Here is an 18,848-nt window from a genome sequence, read left to right as displayed (position 1 = left end):
AGGGTCACGCTGCACTGCTTCTGGGGCCCGGGGCCCGGGGCCCGGTCCCAGCCCGCCACCGACTGACGGTTGTCCGTCTGGAGGGGGGGGGGGGGGGGGGGGAAGAGAAGGGGAGGGAGGGTTGGAGACTGGGCGCTGCCGAGTGTGTGTGTGTGTGTGTGTGTGTGTGTGTGTGTGTGTGTGTGTGTGTGTGTGTGTGTGTGTGTGTGTGTGTGTGTGTGTGTGTGTGTGTGTGTGTGTGTGTGTGTGTGTGTGTGTGTGTGTGTAGGGTTAGGCTCACACACCAACGCCTTTTTATCTTTAACCCTCTGTAAAATATTAACTAGCAAGTAAAACAATTATACTACGTACTGTGTAACCATCATTTATAACTATTATTAGTGATGGTTTCGTGGTTCGTTGGAGGAGGAAGATCATTATCATCTTCAACAATGAAGAAGCATACATCCCGTTGGCGGATGACGCTGTGGTTGTGCTAGCATTGCGTGCAATCTTTAAGTTTACGTCTGGAGGAGAACGTTCGGCATTCCACAGCTATTCTCCCAGTCTACAGCAGGCAGATATTGCGTTGTTTTTGTTTACATTTTTTTGATCGTTAGACTTTGACCGTTAGCTGCAGACTTTGATGGTTCACAACCTCACCCCCCTGAGTCGGTTCTCTCTTTGAGACGGAGGTGTGTCCGGAGCCAGCCGAATCAAAAGTCTACAAGTAATGTTCTGTCCACGAAGGGATAAGGACACTTTAGTATTCCGTCTTTTCCCTTCCAGCGTTTTCAGTTCTGCGAGCCGTAAATATAGAACAGGTGGGTTGAGAGAGAGTGTGCGCCCACCAAAAAAAAAAAAGAATCAAGCCAAAAAACTCTGGAGTCTTTTATGAGGTTCTGCGCTACGATGCGGCCTTCTGCCTGCCATCCAGTTCCTCTCCATGTTGCCATGACGACGCCACCTGGACGGGGGGGGTGTTCTCACCTCCAGCTTGCCGGCCGAGCAGGAAGGGGTCAGCTCCATGCTGGTACCGGAGGACAGCGAGCCCTGGGACTCCCGCCGGCCGTTACTGCCCCAGTAGTCTGAGGGTCACACACACACACACACGCACACACACACACACACACACACACACACACACACACACACACACACACACACACACACACACACACACACACACACACACACACACACACACACAGTAGCGCATTAATACATCTGCAAAGCTGGGGGGGTTAAGAAATGAATTAACCAATGAAACGACCCGGAGAGGTCAGACATATCAATAACAGGGCTGGCGTTGAGTTAAATATTAACAAGGGTTGATAATAAAATAGTAACATTATGATGATGACGCCGATGATGATAATAAAATAAAAACAGTGATGAACAAGACGATCGTAATAACATTGTAACAATAGTAGTGACGACGATGATGATAATAATATAACAATAGTATTGATGATTGAAGATGATAACCATAATCATAAAATAACTATAGTGATGACGATGACTATCATATAAACACAACGCGGTGATGCTGCTGATCGTGACGATAGGACGGCGGTGTGTGTGTGTGTGTGTGTGGGGGGGGGGGGGGGGGGGGGGCTCACCGAGGTTGACGTCGCCGATGTCCTTCTTCTTGGGGCCCTTGCCGAAGCTGCGGTTGCGGGACCAGGAGAAGAACATGCCGCGCTTCTTGTCGGCGCTCTCCCCCTGCGCGTCCTCCGTCATCGAGCGCCCCGTCCGCGGCTTCCTGGCCTCCTATGGAGAGATGGGGGAGGGAGGAGGGGGGGGGGGGGGCAGCTTCCTGGTTAGGATCAGAGGGTCTCGGGTGGGCTTGGATACCCTCGTAGGGGATGTCATGACGAACGGTGGTCCTAAACTTTGGACTCCGAGACACCCCTCGGCTTGGAGACTGTGGCGACCACGCCGAGACCCTCATAGCTGATGTCCTATTGGTGGTATTGGTGCTCCAAGCCCCCCAGGGGGGCTTGGAGACCACCAATAGGACATCACCTATGACGGTCTCGTCGTGGTCGCCGCCGTTGTGCAAACGCAACTCATTGCCAACCAAACGTTTGTCCTTGGAAACAGACAGACGAGGAAGACGATACAGGCTGTGACTCACGGGGCCCGTCGTTGCGAATGTTCCATGCATATGCAAATTTTGCTTTTTCATAAAACGGACATGATTCAGACTCCGGTACGACATCGCGTGCCCGTACTCGGACGAGGGGGTTTGTGTTCGCGCCAAACGGCCACAAGGAATCGACCAAAACAATCTGAATCACGCTCTGATGAATCACGATTCAGAGCCCCTGGAATTATGTCCGGATGTTATTATTTTATTCCGCCGCGAGAACGGCCGTAATGTCGTCCGATAGGTCGGTCTCTCTCCCTCTCTCTCCCTCTCTCCCTCTCTCCCTCCCTCCCTCCCTCCCCCCTCTCACCTTCTTGGGCGTGGAGAGGCCAGAGCGCTCTGAGCTGGCGCTGTGCTTGGAGGGCGCCGGGCTGCAGGGGATCTGGTAGGGGTCGGGCAGGGCGCGCCCCTCCACCTCGGCCAGCATGCACTCCTGGTACAGCGAGGACTTGAGGAAGCGCGAGTAGCTGTCGAACTTCATCAGGTTAAAGATCTGCAGGGGGGGGGGGGGGGGGGGGGAGAGAGGGGGCGAGCCAGGGAGAGAGAGAGAGCGAGAGAGCGGGAGCGAGAGAGAGAGAGAGAGAGATCAATTTCAAAAGGTCTTTGTGGAATCAAACACGGGGCTTCAAAGCAAAGTTCAATATTGAAATGTGGATTCCAGGGAGAACGTCCTACATTAAAAACACATATTATAAATTTTCAGGGGTCTAAAAATCATCTTCATTTTGCCTGCACACAAAAAAGGGAGGGAAGGAGCAGAGAGAGAAGAGAGAGTGAGAGAGGGTGGATTAAGGGAGCTGAGGAGACGGGTGAATGGAGGGAGGGAGGGAGGGCGGCTGGAAGTGGTCTTAACATATGGTGATGAGGGCTGTTATGACAGGTGTCCTAACATTGCAGAAGCGGCTTTGTTTACGCGCAGGTTGAAGATACACAGGCCTGCCATTAAACACCATACCCAACCTTCATGTGTGTCTACAGGCGTGCATGACCGAGGTGCACGTGTGGCGTGGGTTGAGTGTGTGTGTGTGTGTGTGTGTTTGTGTGCACACACACACACAGCGGTGTGTGTGTGCACCGCGTGGGAGTGTGTGCCAGTTTGTGTTTATCTCTCTCGGGTAAAACAACCCACGCCCCGTTGTAAATAAACCCAGATGGTCAGCGGGAAGAAACATGCAATATGCTCGTTTACAGTGAGTGAAGGACGACCGCAGAATGACTCCCACCCCCCCCCACCAGCCCGGCCCCATAGCTCATACACTCCGTACGCTAAGTGTCCGGAGGGGCCAGCCATGGACAGTTGGGAGAGCACTACGGTTCTGTATTACTCATACGCGGTACTCGCTCTCTCTCTCTCTCTCGTTTCATTCTTTTAATGCATGATGCATCATCATCATCCTCCCTGCATTAGAATCCATATCCGTGTTTGCCGTAGCTCTGCTCGGTGAACGGCGGGTCGTGTCTTAATGTCGGCTTAGCTCAGGCGGCAGGGCGGAAGGAGTCTCAACGGTGTCCCCGACTGAGGCCCCTAACCTTAACCGCTCCCGACCAGCCGGCTGTCGCCTTGCATGGTCGACTCCGCCGCCGGTGTGCGAATGCGCGTACGACTGGTTGTACCGTGTCGCTTTGGACAAAGGCGTCTGCTAAATGCCCTGAATGTAGATGTAATGTCCCCGTCCCTGCGGCGCTAAGGACGGCCTGTGTGCACCATAAACATCTTCTGAATCCAGCGCATTCAAAATGCGGCGACTCGGCAATCAGTTCCCCCCAATCAGCCGTTTGCCGTTTCGCAACCAAGATGGCCGCCAGCGGTGGTGGATAAGGCGCCGTGGAGGGCCGGTGGCCGCGGCGGCGTGCCGTGGCGGTGCGTACCTGCAGCTGCTGGGTCTTGAACATGTCGGGCCGCGGGGACGTCAGCACGTCGTCGGCGAGCTGCGCCTGGCTGTCGATGTTGACCGGCGTGGTGGCCTTGCTGGACAGGAAGCTGTCATAGATCTCCCCCGCCCGCTGGGACAACTGCGTTGGGGTTTAAAGAATGCATTTGAACACAAAGTGAACGCAGTGCTTTGTTTTTCTATCGACCGTGCATTTATATTCGAAATGGACAAACAAACGGCAACAGAAAATGGAATAGTAGAGACCTGGAACTCGAAGTTGAGGACGTATTTGTGACTTTTATCTTGTGTCGGCCCGTATAATGACAAGCGCCAGGCCTGTACCATGTGGTGCGAGGGTTTTGGGGGGGGATCAGTGCGCATTAGCTATCCTAACAGAGCACTACGGCAGCAGCAGAGTCGTGTTGCTGCGTTTCTTTTCACCCACAGATGAAACACAGCAACCACAAAGACTCATGTACTGGTTGTTTTGTGTGTGTGTGTGTGTGTGTGTATACGTGTATGTGTGCGTCTCCGAATGTGTGTCTCTGAGTGTGTGTGTGTGTCTCTGAGTGTGTATCTGAGTGTGTGTATATATATACGTGTGTGTGTGTGTTTCTCTGTGTGTGTATCTGTTTGTGTGTGTGTGTGTGTGTGTGTGTGTGTGTGTGTGTGTGTGTGTGTGTGTGTGTGTGTGTGTGTGTGTGTGTGTGTGTGTGTGTGTGTGTGTGTGTGTGTGTGTACCTCTGATTGTGTACGTGTGTGTCTTGCTGGATAAAAGACAAATTGCCCGTTTGGCAGCGCGAGGGAGCCGAGGCGTTCCGCGGAGGGGGCGTGTTAACATCCTGGTAACGAGATGCCTATTTCTGAAAGGCGTTCGGGCCCGCTGCCCCCTGATGTTGCTAAGCGACCAGCGCCGGGCGAAACTCTGAGTTATAATTGCAAAATTTGCAGCACAAGTAAACTTTAAACATCTCCGTTTGAAACGGCGCAGGCGAGGCGGCGCGGGGGCTGCTGCGGGCGTTCTTTCCCCTTCTGAAGACCCCCATGGCGGACCCCTGACGGATTGATGAGGGCACTCGCCTTGAGTGGCGCCCTGATTACCGGCCTGCGTCAACGGGATTGTTGATTTTCGTTTGTTGTCTTTTTTTTCACGCATTCTCCTTTGGTCTTGGGAGCCAGTCAGGGACACACAGCGACGCGCGTTTCGTTCCGTTGCCGTAGGGACAGTTTAGCTCTCGCAGTACCGTGCACACACACACACACACACGACATCGCTTCCCGAACACAGCGGACCCCCAGGGGTGAGAGGAGGAGAACGGGATGAGGGTGAGCACACACACGCACACAAGTACGCATATGCACGCACACACAGATGCACGCACATGCACACACACCTACCTACACACACACACACACACACACACGCACACACACACACACGCACACACACACACACAATCACCTACCTGCTTTTTATCGGTTGCAGGGACATGACTGAAGTATTCGCAGGCCTGCCAGAACAAGATATTCTCCTCGCTGAATTCCTTCTTTAGAAATTCCTACATGAGACGGGTCAGAAAAAACACTTTTTATTACCAAAGACAGAACACCAAGTGCGCTAAGTAAACCAGCTCGTACCGGGATTAGCACCCAGCGCAATAACACGACGACAACATAAATCCCATCCGGGTTGATGGGGCATCTTGCTGGTTGGATGGAGGCCTACTGGTTAGACTGGGAGCATTCCACCCACACCCCTAACCAAGAGACCAGGGGTCCCCAACCTTGATACTCATGTGGGGGCCGCTTGCCGGAGATGGTTGACCTATGGGCTATTGATATCCTTTTGTTTTCATGGCAGTCCCTGTTGGATCCTGTATAAACAAATCTAGGGATATTGCGTAGCCCCAAGCAAACTGCTACGGCTAATAATAGCTGGAATTATGAGTGGTGATGCAATGCAAGTAACCGATTGGTTGAATTAAGATGCGTGTTCATCGCATTAATATTCAGACCTAGAAATAAGTCCATCAGAATGTATACACGCTGCATATATAGCGCTTTTCTTAATACTCGTAATACTACGTCATAATATGTCAAAATATATAAAAGGAAGTATCGCTGTCTCTCCCTCTCCCCCTATCCCTTATCCTCTTGCCCTGTCTCCCCCTCATCCTCCCTCTCCCCTTGTCTCCCCCTCATCCTCCCCCTCCCACCTCTCCCTCCCACTCCCCCCTCCCTCTTACCGAGAAGTAGCGCACTCCGATGGGGTCCTGCAGCAGCCTCTCGAAGCAGGCCGCCCAGCTGGCCACCCTCTGGTCCGAGAGCCGGCGGTGGCAGCCCGCCGCCGCCGGCAGGCTGCCGTTGCTGGTCAGGCTGCTCTGGCTGCAGCAGCCCTGGAGCTGCACGCCGCCGCCGCCGCCATAGTCTGGACACAGAGAGAGGGAGAGGGACATTAGGGCAAAGCCACAAATCTGAGAAGGAGATGAAGAGAGAGAGAGAGAGAGAGAGAGAGAGAGAGAGAGAGAGAGAGAGAGAGAGAGAGAGAGAGAGAGAGAGAGAGAGAGAGAGAGAGAGAGAGAGAGAGAGAGAGAGAGAGAGAGAGAGACTCAAAAGAGAGAAAGATACAGAGAGAGCTTCAGAAAGAAGGATGAAGACAAAAATTCAGAGAAAGATTTAGAGAGAAGGGTAAAGAGAGAGATACAGAGAGAGAGGTACTAAAAAGAGGAAGAGATACAGAGAGAGATTCAGAGAGAGAAGGGTAAAGAGAGAGATACAGAGAGAGAGGTACTGAAAAGAGGAAGAGATACAGAGAGAGATTCAGAGAGAGAGGTACTAAAAAGAGGAAGAGATACAGAGAGAGATTCAGAGAGAGAGGACCAGAGAGAAAGATGCAGAGAGAGATTACCAGAGAGAGATTCAGAGAGAGAGATTCAGAGAGAACTACTAAAAAGAGAAACAGATACAGCGAGAGAGAACCAGAGAGAGAGGGAGAAATATACACAAGTAATTCATTTAGAATTGATATCAGTTGATCCAAAGCATCTAACCTGTTGCCGTTCTGCCTGCGAGCGCCGAAAACCTAACCATGATAATATCAGCCCTCCGCCCACTCCAGGAGATGTTTATTTCCACTAAATATATGCCAGTCAGCGCAGTTGTGGTAACCATGCAGACATTGGGATTGGCTTTCGCGAGAATGATTCAAATTCAATAACAATAATAAGGTCCTTCAGCCTCAATAACCTCTTGGTTACCGAAATAAACAAACAACATGGCCCCCGGAATAAAACCGCCGTCCTCAACCGGCTCCGGCATTCAGGGAGAAGTAAACAAACAAACTAGCTAAACTCGCCAAACTAAAGTGGAACGGTTTTGGAAGAAGACCAGGGCCCTGGAGTCAAGAGGTCTAAGACGAGAGCCCCCCTAAAGGCCTGACAGATGCCACACAGCTAGACTGGAGATAGGGGAGGGGGGTGGTGTGGGTGGAAGGGGGTCTTTTTGTACTGCGGCCACAAAAGCAGTTGTCCTGGAACTCTCTCTCTCTCTCTCTCTCTCTCTCTCTCTCTCTCTCTCTCTCTCTCTCTCTCTCTCTCTCTCTCTCTCTCTCTCTCTCTCTCTCTCTCTCTCTCTCTCTCTCTCTCTCTCTCTCTCTCTCTCTCTCTCTCTCTCTCTCTCTCTCTGATTAGAAAGGACCTTTAAGAAGCGGCAACAGGAAACTGGCGCGACATAAAAAAGGCACAGAAGAAGAATTAGGAGGACGGAGGTTCAGGGGGGGGTTGCCACAGCTAAAGAGCTAAATTAACTGGTTGTGGTTTACTGCTAGGGCATCAAGGGTCTCTAGCTCGCTGCTACGATGCGGCAGATGGGACCCTTTAGGGCTGCCGGCCCCCCCCATACCAGAGGAGCGCCAGGCAAATAAAACAGCAACAAAAGAAACAAAAGAAAAGAGGAAATAACTAAAAAGAAAAGAAAAAGAGGAAGAGCGAATCGCAACAAGGTACGAGTGTGTTCTGTCCCGTCTTGTTTCCACCCTTTGGGCGCTGCAACATATACACACCCACACACGTGCACACACACACACACACACACACACTCTGATAACGTCCAACAGATAAGGCCATGCAGGAGCCGTGACTGGTAACTCTGGCGAGTGTTTATCTTTTGTCTCTCTCCCAGATTGACGGGGGTATTTCTGGCCGCCCGTTAACCAGCGTGACACACCACTACGTTTCTTTAGAAACGGGGCGTAGCGGCCCTCGACCTGTCGGTGACTAGGCGACGGCGATGTCCCGAGCGACCGTTTAAAATCACTTCTGAGTCACGCGGCCCTCGTTGTGCATAGCCCTGACACTCGCGGTCACTTCCTGGTTGCGTTTAGGTATCTGGTGAATCAACAGTTGTGTCATCACCATCCCCAGGATTACACACACAGACTGGATGAGCTCTGAGCAGTGACTGGGCGGATCTAGGAGCTGCTGCATGCCCCAGCCCATGAGCCCTTTGGCTGGGGGAGAAGGGAGACTAAAAGGGAGAAGGGAAACGTCCCGGGGATCTTCCGGGCCTGGCGGAAGATCACAGTATTGATCTTCACAGATCATAGTATTATGGTCTGTGGCTTCGGCCTCCTGGGTTAACCATGTTGCAGCTCTGGGGTGAAGGGAGCACAACGTTAGTGTGCGTCGTTTTGGGGGGGGGGGGGGGGGGGGGGAGTGTGAAGGAGTGTGGGGTGGTGGGGGTGGGGGTCTCCAGGGAGCAAACATGCCTCGACCTAACAACCCAGGCATCCGCTAAACCCCTCCAGCTGACAAAGAGCAGCCATGGGGGGAATTCGGTGCAGAAAAGGGATTTTGTCAAATAAAACTAACTCAACTAAAGAGCCATTGCCTTCAACATACTCGTCGCGCGCACGCACACACACACACACACACACACACACACACACACACACACACACACACACACACACACACACACACACACACACACACACACACACACACACACACACACACACACACACACACACCGAAGTCATAACCTCACACCAAAATGGAAGGGTCGGCACACCACGTTTTAAATCAGAACACATTCGGACAATCAAATAATGGTAATAATGAAAAGTGACTCACCGCCATCCGACGAAGCCGCTGACTGAAAGAGAACAAAGAGAGACATGAGTGAGACGCTGCCCTCGGGACCCGACGCACTCACACATGGAAGTGGAGGCTGGGCTCCACACACAGCCTCAGCCTGCATCTCCTGCAGACACACTGAGGAGCCAGGCCAGCGGCATGGGCGTGTGTGTGTGGGGGGGGGAGGGTGGGGTTGAAAGTGTGTAGGGTTGTGTTGCTCCTGGAGGGAGGGTGGAGCGATGGGTGGGTTGCTGGGTGGGGTTGAACCTTTGGTCCCTCGGCAGGGCCGTTAACGTGCGAGTGGAGCGGGTGGGGGACCCCACCGCTTAACAAATACAACCTCGTATGCAGCTGTTCACACCCCCTCCGGATCCACCCCGCGACAGACCAACACACACACACACACACACACACACACATGGACATAAGTGCAGAAACACAACCATACACACACACACACACACAAAGACCCCAAAACACACACACCGACCCCACCAACCCACACACAAGACAGACACACACACACACACACACACACACACACACACACACACACACACACACACACACACACACACACACACACACACACACACACACACACACACACACACACACACACACACACACACATTCCTGCCGCCGGGTGTTACACAAGACAGATCAGGGCTCATCAGGCCATGGCGGTGGAGTGGCCATCAGCGGCTGTAATTGTCTTCCTTTCACTTGCTAATGGGGGCCTCAGAGTGCTTCACAGGGCCGCTTGAGATCACTGGCTTCGGGGAGGGGAGCAGGACGAGCCCCCTCAGGGCCGGAGGTCTCACAGGCATCTCCACCCCCCCGGCGCAGAGACGCCTCAACGTCAAGATTGAAATGAAAATGGGGGAAAATAAATAAAAACGGTTCAAAAATCGGTAAAGTGGCCTCACAAGCTAACGCTTCGCCCCGGGTTATTGGAATGGTTCTGCGGGTTTCGTTGAGAATTCGGCCCTCGCGTGTTAAAAACAACCACACTCGCTGTTCACAGTTGAGGGCACGCGGACAAGTCTTGGGAAAGGAGTCTTAGTTTATCGGTGTTGATTTCAGTGGGGTGGAATATTTTTACTTTGCAGAGGAGGAGATGAGAGGAGCCTCTTCCAAGAACGCCGCGTTTTAAGCCACCCTGCGTCGTAGGAGGACGCGCTTGAAATCAGGAGGGGGACTATTTCCAGACGACTCTCCTCTGAGCTGCCACTTCAAAGTGTGAATGCTTAAAGGCTCCATCTCGTTCGGTGGGGGGTGTGTGTGTGTGTGTGTGTGTGTGTGTGTGTGTGTGTGTGTGTGTGTGTGTGTGTGTGTGTGTGTGTGTGTGTGTGTGTGTGTGTGTCTCTCTAGCTCGTCAAACGGGACACTTGTTACCACACTTGCGCGGTGGCTTGGAGAAAAGGCTCCTCATCTCCACGCCTTCTCCGAATGGCTCCGAATCCTCTTGAGCGATGTCAAGGGAACGGGACGGAGTGAGAGCGATTCCACACGCAGACCCTGTTTTTATTTTTAGACGCCTCCCTCAAAAGAGAAGCCATCCAGCTAATAAATGTGAGGCAGCGTTCGGCACATCACATTAATATCGCCGATTATATTGTCTTCGGAGCAGTGTCGAGTGCGTGCATAATTTATCAGGGATAATGGGAGGCCTGTTTTTTCCGGGCTGCGACTGTATTTATAGATCGCCCCGCTAATTTGACTGTCATCTGCGGTTCGTGCAGTGCCGATGAATCCCTCCGGGTTGATCTATTGCCTGTAGAATCAGACCAGACATGTAGCATACTGTGCCAAAGCCCTTTCTGCGTGTGTATATGTTTGTGTTCTTGAGCTTGCATGTTTATGTGTCTGTCTGTGTGTGACCGTGTGTTCGTGCGGATGTTTGTGCATGTGTGTGAGGGTGCTTACACGTGTGTCCGTGTTAGAGAGTGTGTGTGTGTGTGTGTGTGTGTGTGTGTGTGTGTGTGTGTGTGTGTGTGTGTGTGTGTGTGTGTGTGTGTGTGTGTGTGTGTGTGTGTGTGTGTGTGTGTGTGTGTGTGTGTGTGTGTGTGTCTGCGTACATGTGTGTGTCCACAGAGCCTGACATCTGTGCTCATGACACAGAAGGCCAAGCGGTACAATACTCCAACCAATCACGGCCGTCCCCACGTTTCTTTGGGAGTTGCCCACATCAGTACTGGCCCTCATGTGTGTGTGTGTGTGTGTATGTTCCCCCATAGCCCTGCCTGCTAGTCAAGCCACTAATTGCGTTCTGTGGCTTCTGTAGGACAGTAAGGGCCCCACCCACCCACCCATCTCGTCAACAGCCAGGGGCCACCTCCACTGGGTGGTGTCGGACCCAGGGGAGAACACAGTTCGGTGGGCCACTCAGTTGGGTGTTCTGCCTTCATGGAGCTAAAAACAGCTCGACCACAAACCAGTCAAACACACCGCCCGGCCCGTGCTTTTCTAAAGGAGGAGAGGCCGTGGGGGGAGGGGATGTTTGGGCGTATTTTTAAACATCCAACACAAAGAAAAGAAAAATAAAGAAGAAGAAGAAGAAGAAGAAGAAGAAGAGGAGGCTGGCCTACTTGTTGCCATTGTTAAACCCGGGGTCGCTAGATAGACAACAGCGTATCCCAGAAGCCTCCTTTACTGATGATGGCCAAGCCCAGGTATTACTAATCCCAAAGCAACGGACAACAATGTGACAACTAGTCCAGAAATGGGAGGCTTGTACGACGACGCCCCCGCTTGGACCGGAGTCGACTCCCGGAAGTTTACGTCACACACTTATGACGGCACCATCAAGAATTCCGGTGACACACACCTTTGCGACATGAGGCGTGTGTGTGTGTGTGTGTGTAAGAAAAAACCAGCATTGCACCATTTAAAATGAAATTATTCAAAGATACTTTCTTCTTGCATTTAACTATCACTAGCTGCACTAGGAGCCTTCTGAACCATTACTAGCTGCAGCACGAGGAGCCTTTAACCATCACTAGCTACGCTAGGTGTATTTATCCATTACTAGCTGCCCCGCTAGGAGCTGACATTCGTACAACACCCGTGGATCAAGATGCTTCTGACCAAAGTGCTTCCTGTGCGCGTCTCTCCGGGCTTTACGCTAACACCTTAAGATGACTCCAGGTGTCGTAGACCTTGAAGCCCTAAAAGGACAGCCCACCCCGGCCATGCGCAGACACACAGCTTGTTGTGTTGTGGTTGTTTGTTTTCAACACGCCAGTGCCGTCTGTGTTCCCCCCCCGGGAAGGTTTTCACAGGAGGGGGGAGGGGGGGGGGTTGCACATCCTTCCTGTTTTCACACCTGAAGTGAGATCCCAAGGCCAGCCTGGGTGGCACCGGCTGAGAAGCCCAGTCCCCTCACTTTGCTCTCTCACCCTCACTCTCCCTCCCCCCTCCATCGCCCTTACCCTATCGTTCTCTCTCTCTCCCTCCCTGTACATCTGCGCCTTTCGCTTCCAAGACGCCAAAGTTGCTCTAAGACCCCCACTTTGATGTGTTTGGTGGCCGAGATCCCCATTCAGCGTGTAAACAGCCTGCTGTTTTCACGTCTGTTATCCGCAGGTCGGGCGAATGACGGAATGCAAATAGACTCATCAGCACTCTGTCTGATCGCGCTTTTGTCGCCCCGTGCTTTCGCGGCGGCCACGAACCGGGAGGGCTCCCACCCAAGACCCGTTAAGACATGTTGCCGACCACACACACACACACACACAAATGTATGTGGCTTATTGCCTTAACAAAGCCGGAATTACCGCGCTCTCTCCCCCCCTTTAAATCTTTGGTTCACTTCTGAATAGTAGTTCAGAAATTTCCCGAAGGTAGGGCTTACTATCCAACACACACACACACACACACACACACACACACACACACACACACACACACACACACACACACACACACACACACACACACACACACACACACACACACACACACACACACACACACTTTGAATCAAACAGCTGCCTCGAGATTCGGAGGGGAAGAGCTCAACGGAGAAGAGAGTGCAATGGCAAAAACAGCTGACCTAACAAACATCGGGCGCACATCGTAGACAACGAGACGAGACTGAGCGAGAGAGAGAGAGAGAGAGAGAGAGAGTGAGAGAGAGCCCGGAGAGAGAGAGAGAGCTACTCACCGCGTTGAAGAACCAGGTTTTCTTAAAGGAAAGTCTCTTTTTTAAACTCATTGTTCTCCGGACTGCGACAGCGGCAGCGGGGGAAAACGGGTAAATATGTGTGTGTGCGCACATACCTGAACACTCCCCACCCAAAACTCTTTTCGCCATGTCTGTACAAGTTACACACGGGAGAGGGAGGGAGGGAGGGAGGGAGGGAGGTTGGGGGAGGCAGAGGAGTAGGGGGGAGTCCGATGAGGTATACCGGACGAGAGAACGCAAAAAGAAAGGAAAAGAAAAAGAAAATTAAAACGGGACCGTGGTGGAGGAGAAGAGGGGGAGTTAAGATAAAAAAAATAAAAAATAAAGTAAAAAAAAAAGATTTAAAAAAATAAAGATTTCCTTCCCTATGTAACTGTTGCCATGACGACGCACAATACACGCAGCCTCCGCAAACATGCAGGCACTGGTGAGTCCGATGAGCGGCCTCCTCCGCCCCGTCCCCTCTTCTTCCACGTGACCCACACCAATCAACCCCCCCCCCCCCTCCCCTCCCCTCCCCGTAATAATCTACAAACCACAGTGCACACCCCCCCACTCTTCTTTGTTTCCCGACTGGGTATTTTTCTACGCTTGAAAGACAAGGACCCAGTCACTGTAAATTGAAACCATATGACTTTTCCGTCCAGTAAGAAAGGGAAGAAAATGTGCAAAGAACGAGGAAAAAAAAAAAAAAAAGGGGGGAAAAATATGTCCCGGACTTGAACTCCGCAGGGCTCCTGGTTCCTCATGCCCAGAGAAACGTGTGTGAGCCAGGACCGAGGCCTTCCACGGTGGCCATAGAGCTATCCCTGCCGCTTCCTGGCGATAGGCTCCCTTCCCCGACGGAGAGACACCTGAAGAAGAAGCTGAAGGAGCATCTCTCGCCGAGTCTCTTTGTGCGTTGGTGGGTCTCATGCACCAGTGGATATTGTTCTTGTACTGTTCAGTGTTGGCGCAGAAACCGTAGGTGGTCGGTTTCAAGGCTCTCTCCCCGTCTGCCACGGAGAGAGCTCAGAGTGTTTCACATTTCATTTCAAACCACATCGTTTCCCTCGCCACAAATGTCCTTCTCTGGACCAAACCATCGCGTGCCCTGGCTGGAACGTGGCATTTTACAGGCCTGGTCGCATATTGAGGTTTGGATTTCATCTATTAAAACCGGAATTCTTCACGATTCTCTTTATTTTTTTGGTACATGCGTAAAAAGGGGGGGAAATGCCGGTCTTATCAGCAGCGCTTCATGCAGGTATGTCTGTGTTACATCAGCTGTAGAAGCGATACGGCATGGCCCTGAAGCATTGTGTGACGGGTTGGAATCTGACGACCTTTGACCCAGGGGTGAAGAGTTCACGACAGTGGCCGAAGCCAGGTGAGCCGGCGACCTCTGACCCAGAAACGAGACGCAAAGACCGAACAACAAAAGAAAAAGAAATTCATCTCTGGCCTATGAGCTTGGAACCTCAATTCCAGTTTCCAATTCCAAGTTCTCACACAAGAACAAAGGCTTGTTTGACTGTGTTCTTGTGTTGTGTGTTGACAGAGAACTACGATTGGCCCAGTCTGAGCCGTCGCGAGCTCATTGGCTGGCGCTTTCCGAGCGTTCTCCCCCGGGGACAGGGCAACGGAGAGCAGAACTCAGACCACCTTCAAGGAGATTGGTATCCCAGGGGGGAGGGACTGAGAGGGAACGGCGACAGATAAGAGAGGAGGGTCGAGCAGAGAGAGAGAGAGAGAGAGAGAGAGAGAGAGAGAGAGAGAGAGAGAGAGAGAGAGAGAGAGAGAGAGAGAGAGAGAGAGAGAGAGAGAGAGAGAGAGAGAGAGAGAGAGAGAGAGAGAGAGAGAGAGAGAGAGAGAGAGAGAGAGAGAGAGAGAGAGAGAGAGAGAGAGAGAGAGAGAGAGAGAGAGACCCGCATCGGGACCTGTGACGAGTGTGTTCTGTTGACGAGCATCACGCTCACGCCAAAGGGGGTCTCGCTCAACACTCAACCCGCCAGACATGGAGCGGAGCTCCAGGAATTGTAAACAACCTCAATGTAATCTCAGACGCTCCCTCCTGAGATTTGCCTTGCCCAAGAGCGGGTGACCCGGAGCTTGGGGGGGGGGGGGACCATGTCGTCATTCCACTTTGTCCAAACCCATGGGGGCCGATGCCAACGATTCAAAACTAAAAAAAAAACGGCATGGTCTGAATCGAGATGTGGTTCCCGATATCAAGCGGGGGGGATCAGCGTTTAAGGGGAAGCGCCGACTGGGAAGCAACGCGTACTCGGTTGGCCCCATGCTGCCTGGAATGCAAACAGTCGCGGCTTGTTTTGTAACCATCGGGGGCCCTCAGATCATCTCTAATCTGACGTTTCCTCTCCAACGCTAGCTGGGTCCACCACTTCAGAGGGAGATGGCCCCACTTAAGTCCAGGGCCATTAGGCCCCATTACCACCAGGGCCTATATACATATGATGTCAATGACGCTGATAACAAAGCCGGCGGGGGGTCGAGGGCCTTCGTCTGAGTGATTTACTTTCATCGTTGCAGTGCCCCCTTTTTCTTTTTTGCACGGTCTGAGAAACCATGATCTAACCATCTGGCTTTTCCCATAAACACTTAATTTGATACACTCAATGGTTAAGTTTGAGTTGTGATCCGCGAGACTCAGAATACAAATATAAACAAAAAAATCAAATCTACTTAAGTTCAGCAAGCCTTTTGTGCGTTGCTTCAAGTTTATTTATTTTTTTTTTCCTCGACTCCCAAGGCTTTTTCGCTCAACGGACAATTTTTCTATTCCTCACTGAATCTACCCTCTGCTCAAACACACCACGAGCTACAGCCGATCGACACAGAGACACACATCTGAGCACCAGCGGCTGCCAGTCAGTCATCCATTATACTGTGTCCCCTGATCCCAGGAGAGCGGACTCCGAAGCCCGCTCGGTTCTCTGTACACATCCAAGAACGTATTTCATTGGCCGAGCGGGGGTGAGCCTGGAGGAAAGGCTTATCAATTCCTCCTGGCCATTTTCCTTTGCGTGAAATGCATTGTTGTGTGCGTGGGATTGCGGTAGAAGATAGCGACCGCCGTTGGGTGCAGTGTGAATCACCTTGTCAGTCAAACTGGCCCACACCCAAGCGGAGGACAAAGATTACGACCTATACAAAGCCACCAAAATGGGAACACTATATCCCCGTATCTATAAATATACAATTGACTTCTCATACATGTTATTCAAAGCTAACTCTTATGAGGTACATCCAGTGAATTCGGTTATACAAGACAAAAAAGTAACAGGGATTTAAAAACCACAAAAACCTGCAGCATAAGCATGGCAACACACAAACACCTTTTAATCACTAGGAGGGCCTTGAAGCTGTAAGGCCTGGGGGGGGGGGGTCTTTGTGTGTGTGTGTGTGTGTACACCACATGAGAGGCCACCACACCCTCAGCTCTCCGTTTCTCTCTCGTGGATTCCCATAAAGCGGAGACTTTCCAACCTGAAACATGACCCTTATAATTAGCCCTGGGACCCCGTACTCCACACCATCCATCCCCCACAAATGTACAAATAGCGTTTTTTTTGGAATGCACACAAAAATGTCAACAAGGTGGGATCGCTTTTTAATGGCGGGACGTAATTAACGTGTGTGTGTGTGTGTGTGTGTGTGTGTGTGTGTGTGTGTGTGTGTGTGTGTGTGTGTGTGTGTGTGTGTGTGTGTGTGTGTGTGTGTGTGTGTGTGTGTGTGTGTGTGTGTGTGTGTGCAGTGGAGCAGGCAGGCAGCTTTGAAACGGATGATGATTTCCTGAGTAATTATCAGCGTCCTGACCTTAACTAAAGAGAAGTAGTTAGAGTGTGTGTGTGTGTGTGTGTGTGTGTGTGTGTGTGTGTGTGTGTGTGTGTGTGTGTGTGTGTGTTGGGGGTCCTACTGGCTGGTCATAATGGGAACCTGAGAGGACTGGGAGTAAGAATGGGTTGACGCTCCCCAGGGACAGAGAGGACAGGATGCTGTTGAGTCTCAGAGTTTGGCATGAGGAGGGGGGCAAGGGCAGGGCATTTTTGTGGAGGGGAAACACACACACACACACACACACACACACACACACACACACACACACACACACACACACACACACACACACACACACACACACACACACACACACACACACACACACACACACACACACACACAGAGAGAGATTTGCCTGCATACAAACTCAACTCCCATCTGGTCCATAACTTCCCATAGGAAGTTATGGACCAGAATGTACGAGCCTTGTGATTCTAATCACGATACCAAAACAAGAGGTGGAACCACAAAGAAGAAGAAATCGAGGTGGTACAAAGACGACGAAGGGGTCGAAGAGGAAGAAGAGGAATAAGAGGAAGAAGGTGAAGAAGAAGAAGGTGTAGATGACGTAGAAGGTGTAGAAGAAGACGAAGACGAAGATTTGATTCACACGTTCTCCATGTTGTCCACCCTTCCAGCTCGCTGTCCTCTGGTCCTCATGACCTTTAAATGGATTCCTCCCCCGGGCTCCTCCTCGAGTGCTTCCTCAGAAACCCTGTGACGCGCGAGGCCTCCCGCACGACACGACACGGCTGGACGCATGTGGCGTGATGATAAAAACCCGGCGCGGGTACCACGTTGGGCGGTCCCCGGGCAGAGGAGGGGTGTGTGTCTGACAGTAAGCGCCGCTCCTGTCGAGACACGGGAACACGCGGCTGCGTGATCATCCCTCAAGGCTCCCCGCGATAAGGCCTCGGACCGTGGGAACGGGGGACACATCATCAACTCAGTCAGCGCGCACAAACGCCTATATCCGATTCCGCCTTCTGTTGAGAGAACTTCTTATTTAATTCCCCCCCCCCCCCCTCTTCCCTTCAAACCCCACCCCAACCTTACCGCTCACACACACACACACACACACACACTCACACACTCACACACTCACACACTCTCCCACCCCCCATCCTCTCTCAGGTGTGATGCGGGTAGTCGGGGCATGTCGGGACTCGAACGGCGTTCAGTCGGATAACCACAGCCGTTCCTTGTCTCCTGTTGCGGCGCCGCCGCCGCCTCTGACACAGCCCTCCGGAGCGCGTTTGTTTTCATGAGACACCAGAGGGGGTTATTAATACTCAAGCTGCGAGTCTGAACCGCTTTAAGATCCCTCTTCTGTGTCAGGTTACGATTGGTGAAGAAAGAGATCGAAAATAAAAGTTTGGAGCAATCCTGCCAACTGTGTTCCCAAACCAACCGATGCCCATCGGGTCAAAAGGATGAGGTCATCTTAATGTCTGTGTGACATCATCACACACAGCAACAAGCTGCGCCCACTTCCCCCCTCCCCCCTGTTAAACAAAGCCCCTGGGGGGTCCAGGGGGGAGGGGGGGCAGAGAAGGGAATGGCAGCAGTGTGTGTGTTGCCCGTGGTTTCCCCAGGACCGGGAAATGGGGTATTTTTCCTCCTCTGAGCAGTTTGGTTAAAAACAGCAGACTCAGCAGTAGCAAACTCCCACTACC

General features: G+C 52.0%; 1 protein-coding gene across 2 annotated transcripts in view; it reads right to left on the bottom strand.

The window, feature by feature from the left end:
- Nucleotides 1–18,848, bottom strand: part of LOC130370056 (regulator of G-protein signaling 12-like) — a 35,142-nt gene that overhangs the window by 3,853 nt on the left and 12,441 nt on the right. For both annotated transcript variants that reach the window (XM_056575697.1, XM_056575698.1), the window contains exons 4-11: nt 9,138–9,159; nt 6,252–6,433; nt 5,472–5,564; nt 4,001–4,144; nt 2,442–2,624; nt 1,602–1,752; nt 970–1,067; nt 1–77 (exon numbers count right to left, since the gene is read on the bottom strand). The exon at nt 1–77 is cut by the window's left edge and continues 130 nt beyond it. In XM_056575697.1, the coding sequence (XP_056431672.1) occupies nt 1–77; nt 970–1,067; nt 1,602–1,752; nt 2,442–2,624; nt 4,001–4,144; nt 5,472–5,564; nt 6,252–6,433; nt 9,138–9,159 (950 nt within the window). The remainder of the gene's footprint in view (nt 78–969; nt 1,068–1,601; nt 1,753–2,441; nt 2,625–4,000; nt 4,145–5,471; nt 5,565–6,251; nt 6,434–9,137; nt 9,160–18,848) is intronic.

This window comes from Gadus chalcogrammus, chromosome 17, assembly GCF_026213295.1.
Source record: "Gadus chalcogrammus isolate NIFS_2021 chromosome 17, NIFS_Gcha_1.0, whole genome shotgun sequence".
NCBI lineage: Eukaryota > Metazoa > Chordata > Actinopteri > Gadiformes > Gadidae > Gadus > Gadus chalcogrammus.
The sequence above is the reverse complement of the archived record's forward strand: the minus strand, read 5'-3'. Positions and strand labels throughout refer to the sequence as shown.